Here is a 19,791-nt window from a genome sequence, read left to right as displayed (position 1 = left end):
GATGTTGCTGGTCATCCCAAAATGCTGAAGTGATATGCGTAGGATACTTTTACCCCTTCTGCTTCTGTTTAAGTGTCACCTACCACAAACCACCAGAGACTTTGTAAAGCAAAGTACCTCCATACAGGCTGAATTTTTCTTTGAGATTTCCACCACTGCAGTTCTATCAGTGGCAGCAATGGTTATGATCACTAGTGTGTATTAGCTGTTGACATTTTAACCACAATTTCATCTGTCCCTGCTTAGAGGAGGTCTGTGGAACACTGGATAAAATGCCAGTAGTGTTTTCTACACTCGTGCCACTTTGTGCTGCAACAGTGGATAACTGGAAGAAAAATGCTAGTGTACACAAGTTGTATGCAGTGCAGTTGTAGCCATGTTGGTTCCAGGATATTAAAGAGACAAAGAAGTAATATCTTTTATTGGACCAACTTCTGTTGGTGAGAGACCCAAGCAGTTGAGCCACACAGAGTTCAGAGACCTGTAGAAGAGCTGTGTGTGGCTCGAAAGCTTGTCTCTCTATCCAACAGAATTTGATCCAGTAAAAGGTATTACCTCACCCTCCTTGACTCTCAGTGTACACAAGGTCAAATGTGCCTCATTTATTCAGTTAAATATTACCAAACAAAGCGAGACTGATATATATGTGCTGCCCAGTGACTCTGGGTTGCCTACTTTAAATAAAAGCAGATTGAACACAAAAAGTAAAACATGCAGTGGCACTTGAATCTTCTGGCTCCTAATTTCCTGTGGAGTCCTCCTTTCCCAATGTGCATCTCTCTTTATTAGAGGAAATTGGGATAGGGTGCATCAGTCAGACTGCCAGTAACCATCAGAAACTACTGTACAGCTAGAGTTAGCAACGTTTATTAAATAGGGACTTCCTGCTGCCACACAAGCAATTTTAAAATCTAATCTTCTGGTGTTAAGGTTAACAGAGTGGAGAAAGCCCCGAAACCCCTTGAGCTGACAGAAAGGAAGATTTTTCTTAGGGATTGAGCCTCTGCCAGGGAGCTGAAAGAAAAAAAAGACTCAGAGAAGTCACAGACACAGAGTTTAAGGCCAGAAGGACCATCAGATTATCTAGTCCAGCAGTTCTCTCAACTAATTTTTTGGTGACTTCAGAGTGCAGCCCCCTTGCTGGTGGCTGCTCTGACAAATTTTTCCTAGAATACTTAACCTTAGGAAAAACAAATAAATATGTGCATGAACATGTCCAAATCATTGTAATTTATGTATGTAGTAGGAAGTAGAGCTCCCCATTCAGTGTTCCTATTCTTGTGCTTGGAGTGTGTAATGGACCGGGAGCCCCTCACTCTGCTGGAAGCTGCCAAGTCCTGTAGCAGCTTGGGGCTGTTGAGCTGCTGCGTAACTACAGCAACTGTAAACAGGAAATGTAGCCCCAGATGGGGAAAGTACCAACCCATCTCTCTGTCCCTGCCTCCCACAGTCCTTCAGCAAGAGCCCATCCCGGGGAAGGTGGGTCAGGAACTCAGTAGCCATCTATAGAGCCTGAGGCTCTCCATGCCCCAGCTGGGCGGGAGAGGAGGAGCTGCCCAGGGGAGCGCCCCTGCGACCGAACACAGCAGCCACCTCCACTGACAAGAGCCACCTCCGGCGCCATGCACACTTGCACCATGTCTCCCCAGAGCCCCCAAAGAGGCTACGTGGTACTGTGTGCTGATCCCTGCTGGTGGCGCCAGCACAAACACCAAGGTGGCACATCTCGCTGCCTTTGGTAACAGCTCTTCAGAAGCAACAGCTGGGCACTGCACGGAGGAACTGCTGTTCCCCCTCCGTGCCCTCTCCCCCCAAAAATCTCCATCCATGTTTTGGAGGCTGTCATGGTCGCAAAAAAAATCTGCTGGTGGCCGCATTTGAGAAATGTTGATCTAGTCTGACCTCCTATATATCACAGACATCAACACCATCCAGCACCTGCACACGAAAACTAGACCAAAGTATTCCAGCCCCCAGAAGACTAAACCAGTATGCAGGAGGAAGAGAATAGGAGGGGCCAAGGTATACTCATGCCTGAAGCGCCTGCGACAGTGTGGAATTAATTATGGGAAATATACCCAGATAATCCTGGCAAGTGATCTTCCCGCCATACTTCAAGGAGGGCAAAAAACCCCAAGGTCCCTGCCAATCTGACCTGGGGGAAAATTCCTTCCTGACCCCACGTATTGTGATTAGTTAGACCTCAGCAAGTGAGTAACAACCAGCCACCTAAGCATGTGAGAGAGAAAGTGCTTGGTGCCACCTCAACACTGGCTCTCCCTGTCCAGTGTGTCAACTCCAGCCATGGCCATCTCCAATGCTTCACAGGAAGGAGACTAAAACCAAACAAAAACACACCCCTTCCTGGACTAGAGGACCATATGAAGCCCTGAACCATGAGCTTTAGGAATAGAGCACATAAATTGGAAGGGACTCCCAGCCATGCCCCCAACCATCACAAGCAGCCCTGTGATACAATTGCTCTTCTAATTTCCAGCCTGAATTTGTTCTTGGCCCGTTTTATACCCTATTGTTCTTCCATATCAGGCTTCTCCACATCACTCTAAGGAAGCATACATTTTCATCAGTTTCCTCAGATGAGCAGAAAAAAATTTAAAAAATAGTCTAAAGAGATATCTGTCATATTTTAGCTTCTATATAAACATTTTCTACAGTTAATGTATTTTCAGGCAAAGAAACTTACTAAAGTGTTAATTAAAAGAAAAAAGAACACCTTCAAGTGCGGTGGGAATTACCTGTTCACCAGCTCTTGATTTAGTGGATTCCTTATGGAGATGGTCCTGATTTAAATTCCTCTAACCAAGTAATGTTTAAATATAAGTACCTTAGGTACAAGAAAGGTTCAGATGGAAAGGGATCATTCCTCATGAACCCTCCTGTCTGCACTAGCATGTGCAATCCTCATTCCTTCGGCAAGATAGCACATAGTCTCTAAAGCTATATTAGTTTAAAAAAAAAAACCTAATGAGATTCAGAAGGTATTATATATGATCATTTGGCAAGAATCATGTATTCTGTCAGTTTAAATATCTGATATAGTAGTCTTTCTTTGGAGACTATGGTCTGTCTTTGCAGAGGATGACTTATGAGACAAATTAGTTGGGAGAAAGAATTTAAACAGAAAAATATAAATGATTATTGGAAATTGTTTAAAAGCATTTTATTTGAGAACAGGCTCAAAAAAACCCCCACAATCAAGAAGGAAGGCTGCACTGGTTAAAAAAGCCAACCAGGATTAGAGGGAAATGAAGGCAACTGTAAAAACAAAACGATGTATAGCAAATGGAAGAAAGGGAAAGTTGATAGTATAATTATAAATCAGAAGGTAGGAATTGTAGAAAATTGTTATGGGAGGCAAAACAACACAAAGAGAAATCTATGAGCAGAAGAGTTAAGGACAATAAGAAGGAGTTTTTCAAGTATATTTAGGAACAAAAGGTATCTTAACAATGGTATTGGTTCCTTACTAGATGAAAATCATGGAATTGTCAATAATAATGCAGAAATGTTTAATAAATATTTCTGTTCTGTATTTGGTGAAAAAAAAACAGATGGCATATTAGTATCATATGATGATAACACTTTCCATTCATTGGTAATTATGGAAGGTGTGGAACAGCAGCTACTAAAGATCGTCATTTTTAAATCAGCAGGTTTGGATACCTTGCATTCAAGAGTTTTCAAAGAGCTGACTGAAGAACTTTCTGTATTGTTAATGGTGATTTTCAATAAGTCTTGGAACACTGGAGAAGTTCCAGAGGATTGGAGGAAAGCTAATCTTGTGCCACTATTGATATCTTTTTTTTAAAATGAGATTACAATTTGGTTGATAAAAGTAATAGTTTTGATGTAATGTACTTAGACTTCTGTAAGGCATTTGACTTGGTACCACACAATATTTTGATGAATAAACTAGAACAATACAAAATTAGCATGGCACACATTAAATGGATTCAAAACTGGAAAACTGATTGGTCTCAAAATATAATTATAAAGGAGAAACTATCATCAAGCAGGTATGTTTCTTGTGGGGTTCCACAGAGATCGTTTCTTCATCCCAGTTATTTAAAATTTTCATCAATTACCTATAAGAAAACATAAAATCATCACTGATAAAGTTGGAAGGGGACCCAAAGTTGGGGGCATGATAAACAATGAAGAGGACAGTTCACTAATACAAAGCAATCTGGATCACTTGGTAACCTGGACTCAAGCAAGCAATATGCATTTTAATGTGACCAAATATGAGGTCATATCTAGGAACAAAAGATGGTGGGCCATACATACAGGATGGAGGACTGTGTCCTGGGAAGCAGTGACTGAAAAAGATTTGGAAGTCATGGTACATAATCAGCTGAACATGAACTCCCAGTGCATTGCTATGACCAAAAGGGCTAATGCAATCCTGGAATGCGTGAACATGGGAATCTCACGTTGGAGTAGAGAGGTTATTTTATATCTATATTTGGCACTGGTACGACCACTGCTGGAATACTGTGTCCAGTTCTGGTGTCCACAATTCAAGAAGGATGTTGATAAATTTGAGAGGATTCTGGGAACAGCCACAAGAATAAATAAAGGATTAGAAAATATGCCTTATAGTGAGAGGAGCTCAATCTACTTATCTTAACAAAAAGAAAGTTAAGGAATGATTTGATCACAGTCTATAAATACCTACATGGGTAGCATACATTTGATAATAAAGGGCTCTTCAATCTAGCAGACAAAAGTATAGCAATATCCAGTGGCTGGAAGTTGAAGCAAGGCAAATCCAGACTAGAAATTAACCATTGGAACAATTTACAAAGGGTTGTGATGGAGTCTCTATCACTGACAGCTTCTAAATCAAGATTGGATGTTTTTCTAAAAGATGTTCTTTAGTTTAAACATAAGTTAATTCAGGGAAGTCTTATGGAGTGTGTTACGCAGGAAGTCAGACTAGAAAATCACAATGGTCCCTTCTGGCCTTATCTATATAATAAAATTCCAGGATTGTCACTCTGTCAGTGAGCCATGCTGAAGTACAGAATGTCTGGTGCATCAGTGTGGAATGGTGCAAACAACTACAGGCATCGTTGAGAGCTCTTTTTTCATTTTTAAGCATATCATCAGGTTCAAACCTCTGTGCTGTTTGTATGTTTCCTCACATATTTAATCCTTCACTCATACATTTCTTCTTGCTATGAAGCAGACTCCTGGACGACACAGTCCAAAGACCCAGAATGGACTTTTGAGTCCACCACAGGATGAGAAGCTGAGCAACAGCCAGACATCACTTTATGAGATGTTGCAGGAGAAAGGAAGATGGGTAGGAGTGAGTTTAGACCAGTCAGCACTCCTTCCACTGAGGTTTAAAAACATCAGAGAGAAGACAGATGCTCATTTTGTGGATGTGATTAAAGAAGACAGGTAAGGAACTAGCTACATAATTTTAAAATAGTGTGATAGAAAGAAAGCAAACGTGCCCCATGCCTTTATTCCCCTGCTCTTATGTGATGTTGGTCATCATACTGTAAGTTTTCTAATTTTAGTCTGCTTGCTATTCTGTAACTACAATAGGAACTCAGCAAAACTCTCAGAATGGTAAGAGGACTACCAATGCAGATTTTTACTTAACTTTATTAATCTTTCTCTTTGAACAGTTATTTTACTTTTGAGTCTACTTAAAAATACCCCCCAAAATGATAAAATCTTTGTAATATGTTATAGTACACATGTTATTTACATTTGCTATTTTTACTATAAACATGGAGCTGCAAAAATTTTATATCTGCTTATAATTTTACCTGGTGACATTGAAATGTTTAGGAAAATATATACTCTGTGTGTCCTGGAAGCTGAACAAATAGAAAGGGACTGTCATGAAAATATTGGTCTGATATTGTCCTAAATATACTTTCTGTAAAATTAGGCCTTCTCTCTGCACTTTAGGATTTTAAATTGTCACCCCTTCTATGGGCAAGAGGAAAATACAGGCTCCAAGATCAGGCAATCTGTGACTTTACACACACACACTTTCCCTCTGGTTATGGCCAGACTTTAACTTGAGACTGTTAAAAGAATAGCTTGTGAATGGTAGGAATAACAACATTAGATAAGCTATTTTTATTGTGATAGCAAGCAAGTCCCCAGTTAGATTAAGGGTTCATTGTGCTTGGCTCTATGTGAGCACATAGATAGTGTTTTGGGGACAGGAACAATGTCTTCCTAATTAGAAACATGACAAAACCAGGGAAGACAGAACAGAGGGAGTGTGAATGGGGAGCCAGATTGCAATAAAAGATTTTGGAATAGCTAGTGGTACGGAGCATAAATTTTTTTTGGTTTTTATTAAATGTTGCATATTATCTGTTTGTTTTCATCACACCTGCCTGTTTAACGTCTTCTCATTACCTGTTTTATCAAACCCTTGTCCTTTCCATTTTTACACACATACATATCTATATAATTATATATAAACTATATCCAACCACTTAGCCATTGTTAAGGGTCTGTTTGTTTAGTTATTTCTAAATATACATCCCCTTCTCTCCCTCTTTCTTTTCCCAATTAAAGTTTCTCCCAAGGCTACCATCAGTAAAAGTTCTACCTAACTCTGTTTCCCTTTGTTGTGGTTCTCTCTCAAGCAGTTAGTTGAGTGATCAATAGTTAGCTATTTTCAACTATTCACAGATGAGGGGTTAGTGCAGGGGTCGGCAACGTATGGCACACGTGCCAAACACGGCACGCAAGCCAATTTTTTATGGCACGCTGCTGCCTGCCGGACCTGGGCAGACAGCAGCATGTCACTAAAATTTCCTGCCTAGCCCGGCCCACTCTTTTCCGCCCCACACCCACCACTCTCTCCTTGCAGGGTAGGCAAGCTTCCCCCTCCCCCCACCTCTTCCCTCAGCGTGCTGGGTTCCTGCCCCTCCTTCCCTGCGGCGGATCAGCTGAAGGCCCTTGCTATGGTGGGGGAGAGGTAAAAGCGGAGCCGCAGCATGCTCTCTGCTCTGGGGACCTTGGGGAAGGGGGTGGAATCAGGGCATATCCCCTCCAGCCCCCTGCCGTGAACCGCTCAGGGCAGGGGGCTGGGAGCACCCCCACAACCCCAGCCCATATCCCCAGCTCTCTGCCCTGACCCCTACATCCTCCTCACACACACCCAGCCCTCTGCCCTCACCCCTGCACCCCCCATAACCCCAGCTCTGACTCTGGCACCCCACACACATACCCAGCCCCCTGCCCTGACTCCACCCTCCTCACACACCCACAGCCTCCTGCACCCTCCACACATACCCAGCCCCCCCACACCCCATGCCCTGACTCTTACACCCCCCACATCCCCACTCCCACCCTGAGCACCAAATGGGAGCTCCTGCACACACATACCCCATTCCCACCTGCACTCCGCACACCAAATGGGACCTGCCCAGGTAAGCGCTCCACACCCAAACCTCCTGCCCCAACCCTGATCCCCCTCCCTTATTCTAGTTCCTGGTCAGACCCTGCACCCACCCCCCAGCCTCCTCCTTCATTCCCAGCCCTGTTCTCAGCACACTCCCACCCTCTTCTTGGTGCAGAGAGAGGAAGAAAATTGCTAGAATCAGGGAGAAGGTAGGTACCTATTCTATGTGGACAGGCCCGGGACTCCAGACCGGCAGCGGGCTGAGCGGGGCCGGCAGCCAGGAGCCAGCGGACGGAAGCCCGCCAGTCTGCCAATCTGGGGTCCCCGCCGCCAGCCCCGCTCAGCCCATTGCCGGTCTGGGGTTCTGGCTGCCTGCCCTTTGCCAGCCGGGGTCCCAGCCGCAGGCCCCGCTCAGCCCGCTGCCAGCCTAGGTGAACGGAACCCCAGGCCGGCAACGGGCTGAGCGGGCCGGCGGCGTAAGATCAGCATTTTAATTTAATTTTAAATGAAGCTTCTTAAACATTTTGAAAACCTTGTTTACATATGACAATAATTTAGTTATATAATATATAGACTTATAGAGAGAGACCTTCCAAAAAACGATGAAATGTATTATTGGCACGCAAAACCTTAAATTAAAGTGAATAAACGAAGACTCGGCACCCCACTTCTAAAAGGTTGCCGACCCCTGGATTAGTGTGTGAGACCAATTGCTTATAGAAGACAGTTTAGCAGGATGTATTGCATTGTTTGTTAAAAACACACCTCACGACAGTAGAACTTGAAATTGCAGAATTATACTCTCTGTCTGTAGCTGAAGATACTCAGCACGGGCTCTGAATTTCCTTGAGCTTTCTTCCTCCTTTTACAAAATGGATAGTTCTTTTTCTCTGAGTCAGAGCAAGAGGCAAAGGCTGATTTGATATCACATTCAGAGATTAGGATTTTTTGCTTAATTAAATATCACCATTGTTAGGGACTTATTCCTTCACCCGCTCACTTCCCTGGTCCTTCTCACATGAACAGAGAGAGCAACAATACCCAAAGTCCAAAGGTGCAAACAATTCGATGTTTATTGGGGTGATCTTCCAGCAAGCAATGATTCCAATTTCCTTCCTTAGTGTCCCCCTTCCCAGCTCTGACACCACAGAACCTTGCCTGTTTCAGAGTAGCAGCCGTGTTAGTCTGTATTCACAAAAAGAAAAGGAGTACTTGTGGCACCTTAGAGACTAACAAATTTATTAGAGCATAAGCTTTCGTGAGCTACAGCTCACTTCATCGGATGCATTTGGTGGAAAAAACAGAGGAGAGATTTATATACACACACACAGAGAACATGAAACAATGGGTTTATCATACACACTGTAAGGAGAGTGATCACTTAAGATAAGCCATCACCAACAGCAGGGGGGGGAAGGAGGAAAACCTTTCATGGTGACAAGCAGGTAGGCTAATTCCAGCAGTTAACAAGAATATCAGAGGAACAGTGGGGGGTGGGGTGGGAGGGAGAAATACCATGGGGAAATAGTTTTACTTTGTGTAATGACTCATCCATTCCCAGTCTCTATTCAAGCCTAAGTTAATTGTATCCAGTTTGCAAATTAATTCCAATTCAGCAGTCTCTCGTTGGAGTCTGTTTTTGAAGCTTTTTTGTTGAAGTATAGCCACTCTTAGGTCTGTGATCGAGTGACCAGAGAGATTGAAGTGTTCTCCAACTGGTTTTTGAATGTTATAATTCTTGACGTCTGATTTGTGTCCATTCATTCTTTTACGTAGAGACTGTCCAGTTTGGCCAATGTACATGGCAGAGGGGCATTGCTGGCACATGATGGCATATATCACATTGGTAGATGCACAGGTGAACGAGCCTCTGATAGTGTGGCTGATGTGATTAGGCCCTATGATGGTATCCCCTGAATAGATATGTGGACAGAGTTGGCAACGGGCTTTGTTGCAAGGATAGGTTCCTGGGTTAGTGGTTCTGTTGTGTGGTGTGTGGTTGCTGGTGAGTATTTGCTTCAGATTGGGGGGCTGTCTGTAAGCAAGGACTGGTCTGTCTCCCAAGATCTGAGAGAGCGATGGCTCGTCCTTCAGGATAGGTTGTAGATCCTTGATGATGCGTTGGAGGGGTTTTAGTTGGGGGTTGAAGGTGATGGCTAGTGGCGTTCTGTTGTTTTCTTTGTTGGGCCTGTCCTGTAGTAGGTGACTTCTGGGTACTCTTCTGGCTCTGTCAATTGGTTCTTCACTTCAGCAGGTGGGTACTGTAGTTGTAGGAATGCATGATAGAGATCTTGTAGGTGTTTGTCTCTGTCTGAGGGGTTGGAGCAAATGCGGTTATATCGTAGCGCTTGGCTGTAGACAATGGATCGAGTGGTATGATCTGGATGAAAGCTAGAGGCATGTAGGTAGGAATAGCGGTCAGTAGGTTTCCGATATAGGGTGGTGTTTATGTGACCATCGCTTATTAGCACCGTAGTGTCCAGGATAATAATAAGCGATGGTCACATAAACACCACCCTATATCGGAAACCTACTGACCGCTATTCCTACCTACATGCCTCTAGCTTTCTTCCAGATCATACCACTCGATCCATTGTCTACAGCCAAGCGCTACGATATAACCGCATTTGCTCCAACCCCTCAGACAGAGACAAACACCTACAAGATCTCTATCATGCATTTCTATAACTACAATACCTACCTGCTGAAGTGAAGAAACAGATTGACAGAGCCAGAAGAGTACCCAGAAGTCACCTACTACAGGACAGGCCCAACAAAGTAAACAACAGAACGCCACTAGCCATCACCTTCAACCCCCAACTAAAACCCCTCCAACGCATCATCAAGGATCTACAACCTATCCTGAAGGACGAGCCATCGCTCTCTCAGATCTTGGGAGACAGACCAGTCCTTGCTTACAGACAGCCCCCCAATCTGAAGCAAATACTCACCAGCAACCACACACCACACAACAGAACCACTAACCCAGGAACCTATCCTTGCAACAAAGCCCGTTGCCAACTCTGTCCACATATCTATTCAGGGGATACCATCATAGGGCCTAATCACATCAGCCACACTATCAGAGGCTCGTTCACCTGTGCATCTACCAATGTGATATATGCCATCATGTGCCAGCAATGCCCCTCTGCCATGTACATTGGCCAAACTGGACAGTCTCTACGTAAAAGAATGAATGGACACAAATCAGACGTCAAGAATTATAACATTCAAAAACCAGTTGGAGAACACTTCAATCTCTCTGGTCACTCGATCACAGACCTAAGAGTGGCTATACTTCAACAAAAAAGCTTCAAAAACAGACTCCAACGAGAGACTGCTGAATTGGAATTAATTTGCAAACTGGATACAATTAACTTAGGCTTGAATAGAGACTGGGAATGGATGAGTCATTACACAAAGTAAAACTATTTCCCCATGGTATTTCTCCCTCCCACCCCACCCCCCACTGTTCCTCTGATATTCTTGTTAACTGCTGGAATTAGCCTACCTGCTTGTCACCATGAAAGGTTTTCCTCCTTCCCCCCCCTGCTGTTGGTGATGGCTTATCTTAAGTGATCACTCTCCTTACAGTGTGTATGATAAACCCATTGTTTCATGTTCTCTGTGTGTGTGTATATAAATCTCTCCTCTGTTTTTTCCACCAAATGCATCCGATGAAGTGAGCTGTAGCTCACGAAAGCTTATGCTCTAATAAATTTGTTAGTCTCTAAGGTGCCACAAGTACTCCTTTTCTTTTTGAGAACCTTGCCTGTGTCCCTGTTCCCATTCCCTGTTCCCATTCCCCCCTTTAGCAAAACCTGATTCCAATTCCCCCATTCCCATTCCTCCCCTTTCTTCCTGATTGACTGCAGACTATATAGTAAAACTTGAGTTCTGCTTAGCTATACCTTATCCAGACATTTTACTGAAATTTAACTAACCAATCCTAACATATTGTAACATGATTATTTAACCAATTATATCCCACCACCTTAATTAGTTTACAAACAGCAAAATTAATTATACAGCAGACAGAAACAATCACAGAATCAGACAGAGATTATACAGACAAACAAAAAGGAAATGGGGAGACTACAGTGATAGAACAACAAAGAAATGAAGATTTCACATCTCAGCTATTGATAAGTGAGTTCTTGCCAGACAGGATGCTATCAAACTAAGTTTCCTTTTACATCTTCTAGGCACTTCCCTTTCTCTGGAGGTGATAGGCATTATCAACACAGGATTGTATTCCTAACAGCCCAATAGCACCTTATTTCAATGTGACTAGTTTGGAATGTGAGGATGTGACCGTTCGCTTCCTAGTTTATGGCTGCCTCTGCTGCTTAGCCAGAGGCCTTAGCCTAAGAACAGGGCCTCAGACTGTCACAGTGAGAAAAGGCCTTATACACTCAGATGGTGATTTTGATTCTTTTTTATACCTCTATAACTAGCTAAATGATAAACATATACCTAAATTCTTAAAGTATAGGCCTTTGCAGACAGGCCGGAATATCTATATCCTAACAACCATCACAAAGGAAACATCCCTTTTCAGTATACATAATGGTAACTTTCTAAGAATTATTTTGCTGATTACATAGCCTTATACAAACTGGCTCACCCAGTTGAAGAGTTCATCCATTTTAATATATCTTTATATAAAATTGTATGTACTGATAAGAATTTATCGAGAAACCACTACAGATCACCCACTGTGTGAAAGGGATATTGTTAGTCTCCATAAAACTGTTAGAGGAGAATCCTGCTCATATATGTCGGAATAGAGAATTGTGAATGTGAGTTCTCGTGTAACAAAAGAATCAAGATGTATTTTAGTTTGTCCGCTTGCAGACACCCGGCGTTAGAAATAATGGCATCAGAACTGTGCTTTGATTAAATGATAATGTGAACTCAGCAATAATGAACTGTTGAAAGATTGTTGGTTTATATGGGATAGGGTTATAAGAACCCTGTCCTTGTGGTATAATTGCGGTCTTCACTCTGTCACAGCAATGCCAATTCTAACTCGCGTTAGTGCATTTGAGACCTTTGTGCTATGAACAGTTCCAATGTGCAAGTTGACAGTTGTAGTGCCATCTTCTGTGCAGTAAGCAAGACGATAATATATTTTGTTCAAGAGCTGTATGGTGTCATTTGGCACAGATTACTGTATCCTGTGCATTTTTAACAGAGCACTATTACTATGCTACAATTGAAGCAAGTGACAGTTCTGCATTTTTACAGTAAAAGTTGCATTGTTTTATATTAAGCTTTACCAAGAACTGTGTTTTATATTTGGTGAACAATGTATTATTACTTTGAGTTTAGGTATAGTTTTACTAATACAGTGTTAGAAATGGGGCTCTTCCATGTTTATTTGTACTCTATGTGCAATACTGTGGTTGTTAAAATAAAGTAAAACTGAATAAACAAGACAGTAGAGTATGAAATGCTTAAGCTTAATTCTTTAAAGACTCACATTCTTGAGATTTCTACTTCCAGTGTGAGGTCAGCAAGAACTCTCTCTGCTCTTGTAATAAATTAATGGGGTGGGGAGGAGGCTCCCTTTTATGGACACCCAGCTAGCCAGTTAGCTATAAAATCCCAGTTAGTAGCTGTTTGAAGTGCCAGAGTGGGGAATCAGCCTTGACAGCTCTTAAAAATGTTAACTCTCTGAGGTACTGGTAACTGTTCCCCATATCCCAGCCATGACAGTATCTATGGTGCACTTCAGTGCATTATAAGGTCTCTTCTAGCTGTGGCCTGCAGAGGAGCACCCTAATATGCACCCTTAGCAGTTCAGCTCACTTGAAGCTCCTTTCTTCATACCACTTCATCCTTTTAGTGTTTTTTCATTGATTAGATTCCTGTTTAACTACACAGGTAATTTCCTTCAATCTCCATTTTCCTAACACTATTTGATTAATAGAAACCAGAGGCATGCAGGCAGCAGCTAGGGCATTACAACAGGCATATCTCAGTTTGTTTCCTGACCTTGTTTAGAGTCAACTGGACTTGGTGCTTCATTCCACTAGACCCTAGTCTTTGGCGCTTTGAGGCCTGTTCTCCATTCTGGCTTTTTTGACACTTTGTTTCTTGAAGTGAAATTATGTTCTCTGACTTCTTTTGTTTTTAAGATTTCATGGAGGAAGAAAGTCCAACCACCCAAAAAAGCTCATAAAATTCATACATTGGCAATTTGGCTGTAGTGTACTTTGCCAAGATGTTACCCTGACCTATCAGAATGCCAGATCAGTGTCTGAAATCCCTGCTAGCCTCTGCAAGGATGCCCGGGTCTTCATGGACAGCTCAATAAAAATAGCTCTAACCACCCAGGAGGAGGAGATCTGGTCAGAGTGTAACTTGTCATTTTCTTGGTGCCTCCTATAATGCTTTCAGTACATATCAAGGGCTGAGATAATGAACTAAAATCATCACCATTATTCATGGTTAAAGTCTTCTGGTCTTTCTCTGGAGATCCAGTCAAGGTTAGTGGTTTGACATTTGAAAGCTGACCTTAAAAACTTGACACATTAAAAGCACTTTGGTACCAAGTCATTGGCCAGATATCTGGTATTGACTCGTCCTCCATCTCAATAGAAAAATCTCCTTTCTATTACCCTATACCATTGAGTTTGTGCTTCTAGGGCTTCCAGAACACTTCCTTGTCAGCAGCAGAGGAGTAAGCAACTCAAGACAAAACAACAGAAGTGGAGATCAGCTCCATGGGATCCTTCAGCATCTTCATCTAGTTGGCATCCGATTTGATAAATGACCCCAAGAGTTCTCTTCTCTTCTCTTCTCTTCTCTTTTCTTTTCCCCCTACTGTTACTCACACATTCTTGTCAACTGTTTGAAATGGGCCATCCTGATTATCACTACAAAAGGTTTTTTTTCTCCTGCTGATATCCCACCTTAATTAATTGGTCTCGTTACAGTTGGTATGGCAACATCCATTTTTTCATGTTCTCTGTGTATATACATCTTCCTACTATATTTCCCACTGCATGCATCCAATGAAGTGGGTTTTAGCCCACGAAAGCTTATGCCCAAATAAATTTGTTAGTCTCTAAGGTGCCACAATATTTCTCGTTTTTTTTCCAGTGTGTGTTTCAGACACTTTCACTTAGCGATGATAGTACCAGATACATCAAACTTGAGATGGATCATTCATTTTCTATACTGTATTACAGTTTTTGAGGCAGGGATGCTGTCATCCTCTTCGTTTGAAAAGTTCCTAGCACATTTTGGACACGACTGCGACCTTAATAACAAATAAAAATTGACTCTAAACAGCCAGTGTAATTACAGAGACAAGGTGGGTGAGGTCATATCTTTTATTGAACCAACTTATGTTGGTGAAGGAGAAAAGCTTTTGAGCAACACAGAATTCTCCTTCACGTCTCGGAAATGTAATTAGGTGTACAAACAGAATCACAGAAGGATATTGTTGCATATATGTAAGTTGGAGCTCCAGGGAGTAGAGTTCCATGTTCTCTGAAATATTTCCTATCTTAGATTAGAGGAAAAGAGGTGCTGATTACAGTATCACTGCAGAATATTACATAAACAAGGAGTACGAACATACTCTCGGACACTCTGCCATAAAGCATTGTGAATGATGTACACAGCATCAGGTTCATCCAGCTGCCTGACATCTATCAGGGAAAGAAAACACTTGCAGATGACAAGTGTTGCAAATGTCACAGTTAACACAAGAGAACATGTCCTGCCATCTGTTTACATCCATTGTAACCTCAAAATGTTCCATCTCTTGCTCAGAAAAGCCTTTCTACTGAATCAGAATTGAGGCTTCTTGTATGCTTCTCCTCCACCAGGCACTGGGAGGAAAAGGTGAGAGAGTGCACAAATATTCCTTGTATCTGCTGCCAGGCTCATCAGTTCTAGTATGTCATTCTTTTTGTTCATCAGTGCCTTTGGCTCTTCTACCAAAGGTTTTTGGATCTCCTGTCTCAGAAACAAGGCTGAGCTCTCCAGCTCTGTCTTAGATTCCTTTACCTGGTTGCCTGGATTGTCAAGTACTGTTGTTATGTGATCCTGGGAAGGTGCAGAGTTATTATTAGTCTCTGAAGGCAGTGACAAGCAAGTACTGGTCCTTGAAATGAAAAATACTTTTTTCAACATTTTATCCATTTTTGATATTTGATATTCTTCAGTTAAAAAAAGGCTGTGTCTCTTGTATCTGTCAATGTCTTGTAGCTATTAATGTATACCATTTGCTGATCTGGGAACATTTATTTCTTCAGTTCTCCTATGGTTCAAAAGTTTTTGAAAAGATGTCTTCCTGAGAGTTTGTCTTTCTCTTGTTTGTTTGTATTTATGTTTATTTGTTTGCTTATTTATCTGTAGTGGAATGTTTCCTTTTCTTATAAATGTGTTTTGGGGAATTTTCACCTTTTACTTTAAGAATGCAGAGTGATGCTGTAGGTCAGGGGTGGGCAAACTACAGCCCACGGGCCGGATCCGGCCTGCCAGCCATTTTAATCGAGCCCTCGCGCTCTCACTAGGGAGCAGGGTCTGGGGCTTGCCCCGCTCTGGCACTCCAGCCGGGAAGCAGGGTTGGGGACCATTCCACGTGGCTCCCAGAAGCAGTGGCATGGCCCTCTCCAGCTCCTATGCGTAGGGGCGGCCAGGGCGCTCTGCTCTGCATGCTGCCACTGCCCCAAGTATCACCCCCGCAGCTCCCGTTGGCTGGGAACCGCGGCCAATGGGAGCTGCAGGGGCAGTGCCGCCTGGCTGCGCTTCCACATAGGGGCCGGAGAAGGGACATGCCGCTGCTTCCGGGACCCGCTTGAGGTAAGTGCCGCCCTCGAACCTGCAACCCTAAGCCTCCCCCCGTGCCCCTCCCCAGCTCTGATCCCCCTCCAAATCCCTCGATCCCAGCCCAGAGCATCCTCCTGCAGCCCAAACCCCTCATCCCCAGCACCACCCCAGAGCCCACTCGCACACTCTGAACTCCTCATTTCTGGCCCCATCCTGGAGCCAGAGCCCTCACCCCCTGCTGAACCCCAGCCCCAATTTTGTGAACATTCATGGCCCGCCATACAATTTCTATTCCCAGATGTGGCCCTTGGGCCAAAAAGTTTGCCCACCCCACTGTAGGTACTGCAGCTTCTGATGAACAATGAGAAGCTACCAGTACTTCAAAAAATCAAAACTGTTAAGACCACCAGTTTCACACTGGAAGCAGACACCCAGGAGTGAGAAACCTGTGAAATGGTATCTTTGAAGAAGAATTACAGCTAAGTGAACTCCTTTTAAAACTGTTCACATTGTCTCTCTCTTCTCTTTAGCCTGATGAAAGACTATTTCTTTAAACCACCTATTAACAAGCTGAGCCTGAACTTCTTGGATGGGGATTTGGAGATGGCTTACAGGACCAGCTATCAAGAAGAGGTGCGTTTTCCCCTGAATTGGGTTGAGTGTCAGCAGTCTTTCTGTACAGACAGGTTGTAGGAGCCAAAATAATTATCTCACTGTTTTTGCAAATTTTATTGCAATTGATGACTAGGATCATGGAGTGTTAAATATGACTTAATATTTAGAACTACTGAGAAATGACCACCTTAGTTTAGTTCACCTGTCATGATCAGTTTCCAGGATTTGAACATTTAGATTATTTCTGGCATTCTATTTTCATTCACCAGTAAAAATGAAGAAAAAAGTAGAACCTCAGAGTTATGAACACCAGAGTTACAAACTGACCAGTCAACCACACACCTCATTTGGAACCAGAAGTACGCAATCAGGCAGCAGCAGAGACGCACCAAAACAAAAAACAAAAAAACCCCACACAAATACAGTACCATACCATGTTAAACGTAAATTACTAAAAAAATGGAGAGAGCAGCATTTTTCTTCTGCATAGTAAAGTTTCAAAGCTGTATTAAGTCAGTGTTCAGTTGTGAACTTTTGAAAGAACAACCATAACATTTTGTTGAGAGTTACGAACATTTCAGAGTTACCAACAACTTCCATTCCCAAGGTGTTCGTAACTCTGAGGTTCTACTGTACCTTCATTTTCATATTTAGATTTAGCTTTCACCAGGCCACAATTCTTTAATCAGATAATAGTGGAAGGCAAACACTCCTTACTGCCTTTTCAAATATCTTAACTTGCAGAAAGAAAACTCACAAAATTGGATCTTGACTCTCTCTAATACTTATTGCGGTCCCAAGTTTATCCCATCCTCATGCAAACGTACTTTTATCTCATTGTTGTAAGTTACATAAAACTACTGCAGTATGAAATCGGACGTACGGAAGACTTTAGTTAAAGAAATGAACTCCACATCATTTTAAGAATTCTGCACTACCAAATATTAGTGTCCTGAATTTTTTTGTCTTTTTATTACATTGCATCCCATTTTCAGACATGGCAGGTATCTTTGCGTCCTTGACATCAGCTGGTACCAAGGGATTCTTTACTAATAAATATCAACTTCAGATGTCAGAGTTAAGTCTCCCATCCCATCCCCCCAGCCTTCACTTTATCACTGGTAAGAAATAAATCCTATGGGGATATTTCTTCCTTAATTCTTAGATCATATGATTGCATTGTCCTTGGCCACAGTCCCTATCTTCCTGTAATTTCAGCCTTAATAAATAATGGCTTGTCTACACTACTTCCTAAGTCGATGTAAGTTATGTCGCTCATGGGGTGTGAAAAAACCACCCCCCTCAGCAACGTAACTTACTTTGATTTAAAGCGGCATCTACACCATGCTATGTCGACAGGAGACTCTCTCCCACAGACATAGCTTCCTTCTCTTGTTGAGATGGAGTAATTACATCAACAAGAGAGCACTCTCGCGGTGATGTAATGTGTCTTCATCAAACGCGCTAAATCGGTTCTGCTACATCAATGAATGACCTTGAGCGGATCACTGCGGACTACGTGGCTCTGGGAAGAAGGATAAAGGAGTTTGAGGCGCAAGTGGTGTTCTCGTCCATCCTCCCCATGGAAGGAAAAGGCCTGAGTAGAGACCTTCGAATCGTGGAAGTCAACGAATGGCTACGCAGGTGGTGTCGGAGAGAAGGCTTTGGATTCTTTGACCATGGGATGGTGTTCCAAGAAGGAGGAGTGCTAGGCAGAGACGGGCTCCACCTAACAAAGAGAGGGAAGAGTATCTTTGTAAGCAGGCTGGCTAACCTAGTGAGGAGGGCTTTAAACTACATTCACCGGGGGAAGGAGACCAAAGCCCTGAGGTAAGTGGGGACGTAGGATACCGGGAGGAAGCACGAGCAGGAGAGCGCGAAAGGGGAGGGCTCCTGCCTCATACTAAGAAAGCAGGACAAACAGCAAGTTATCTCAAGTGCCTATACACAAATGCAAGAAACCTGGGAAACAAGCGGGGAGAACTGGAAGTCCTGGCACAGTCAAGGAATTATGATGTGATTGGAATAACAGAGACTTGGTGGGATAACTCACATGACTGAAGTACTGTCATGGATGGATATAAACTGTTCAGGAAGGACAGGCAGGGCAGAAAAGGTGGGGGAGTTGCATTGTATGTAAGAGAGCAATATGACTGCTCAGAGTTCCGGTATGAAACTGCAGAAAAACCTGAGTGTTTCTGGATTAAGTTTAGAAGCGTGAGCAACAAGGGTAATGTCATGGTGGGACTCTGCTATAGACCACCAGACCAGGGGGATGAGGTGGATGAGGCTTTCTTCTGGCAACTAACGGAAGTTACTAGATCGCAGGCCCAGGTTCTTATGGCAGACTTCAATCACTCTGATATCTGCTGGGAGAGCAATACAGCAGTGCACAGACAATCCAGGAAGTTTTTGGAAAGTGTAGAGGACAATTTCCTGGTGCAAGTGCTGGAGGAACCAACTAGGGGCAGAACTCTTCTTGACCTGCTGCTCACAAACTGGGAAGAATTAGTAGGGGAAGCAAAAGTGGATGGGAACCTGGGAGGCAGTGACCATGAGATGGTAGAGTTCAGGATCCTGACACAAGGAAGAAAGGAAAGCAGCAGAATATGGACCCTGGACTTCAAAAAACCTCAGGGAACTGTTGGGCAGGATCCACTGGGAGAATAACATGAAGGGGAAAGGAGTCCAGGAGAGCTGGCTGTATTTTAAAGAATCCTTATTGAGGTTACAGGGACAAACCATCCTGATGTGCAGAAAGAATAGTACATATGGCAGGTGACCAGCTTGGCTTAACAGTGAAATCCTTGCTGATCTTAAACACAAAAAAGAAGCTTACAAGAAGTGGAAGATTGGACAAATGACCAGGGAAGAGTATAAAAATATTGCTCGGGCATGCAGGAGTGAAATCAGGAAGGCCAAATCACACCTGGAGTTGCAGGTAGCAAGAGATGTTAAGAGTAACAAGAAGGGTTTCT

The 19,791-nt window shown here is 43.0% G+C and overlaps 1 protein-coding gene across 3 annotated transcripts in view; it reads left to right on the top strand.

The window, feature by feature from the left end:
• Positions 1 to 19,791, top strand: part of ADCY9 (adenylate cyclase 9) — a 193,110-nt gene that overhangs the window by 126,534 nt on the left and 46,785 nt on the right. For 2 of the 3 annotated variants that reach the window (XM_038419130.2, XM_043493204.1), the window contains 2 exons: positions 5,210 to 5,430; positions 16,729 to 16,831. In XM_038419130.2, the coding sequence (XP_038275058.1) occupies positions 5,210 to 5,430; positions 16,729 to 16,831 (324 nt within the window). The remainder of the gene's footprint in view (positions 1 to 5,209; positions 5,431 to 16,728; positions 16,832 to 19,791) is intronic. The other variant, XM_038419131.2, reaches the window with a different exon arrangement.

Source organism: Dermochelys coriacea, chromosome 10, assembly GCF_009764565.3.
Source record: "Dermochelys coriacea isolate rDerCor1 chromosome 10, rDerCor1.pri.v4, whole genome shotgun sequence".
Classification (NCBI taxonomy): Eukaryota; Metazoa; Chordata; order Testudines; family Dermochelyidae; genus Dermochelys; species Dermochelys coriacea.
This window is presented reverse-complemented; position numbering and strand designations above follow the sequence as displayed.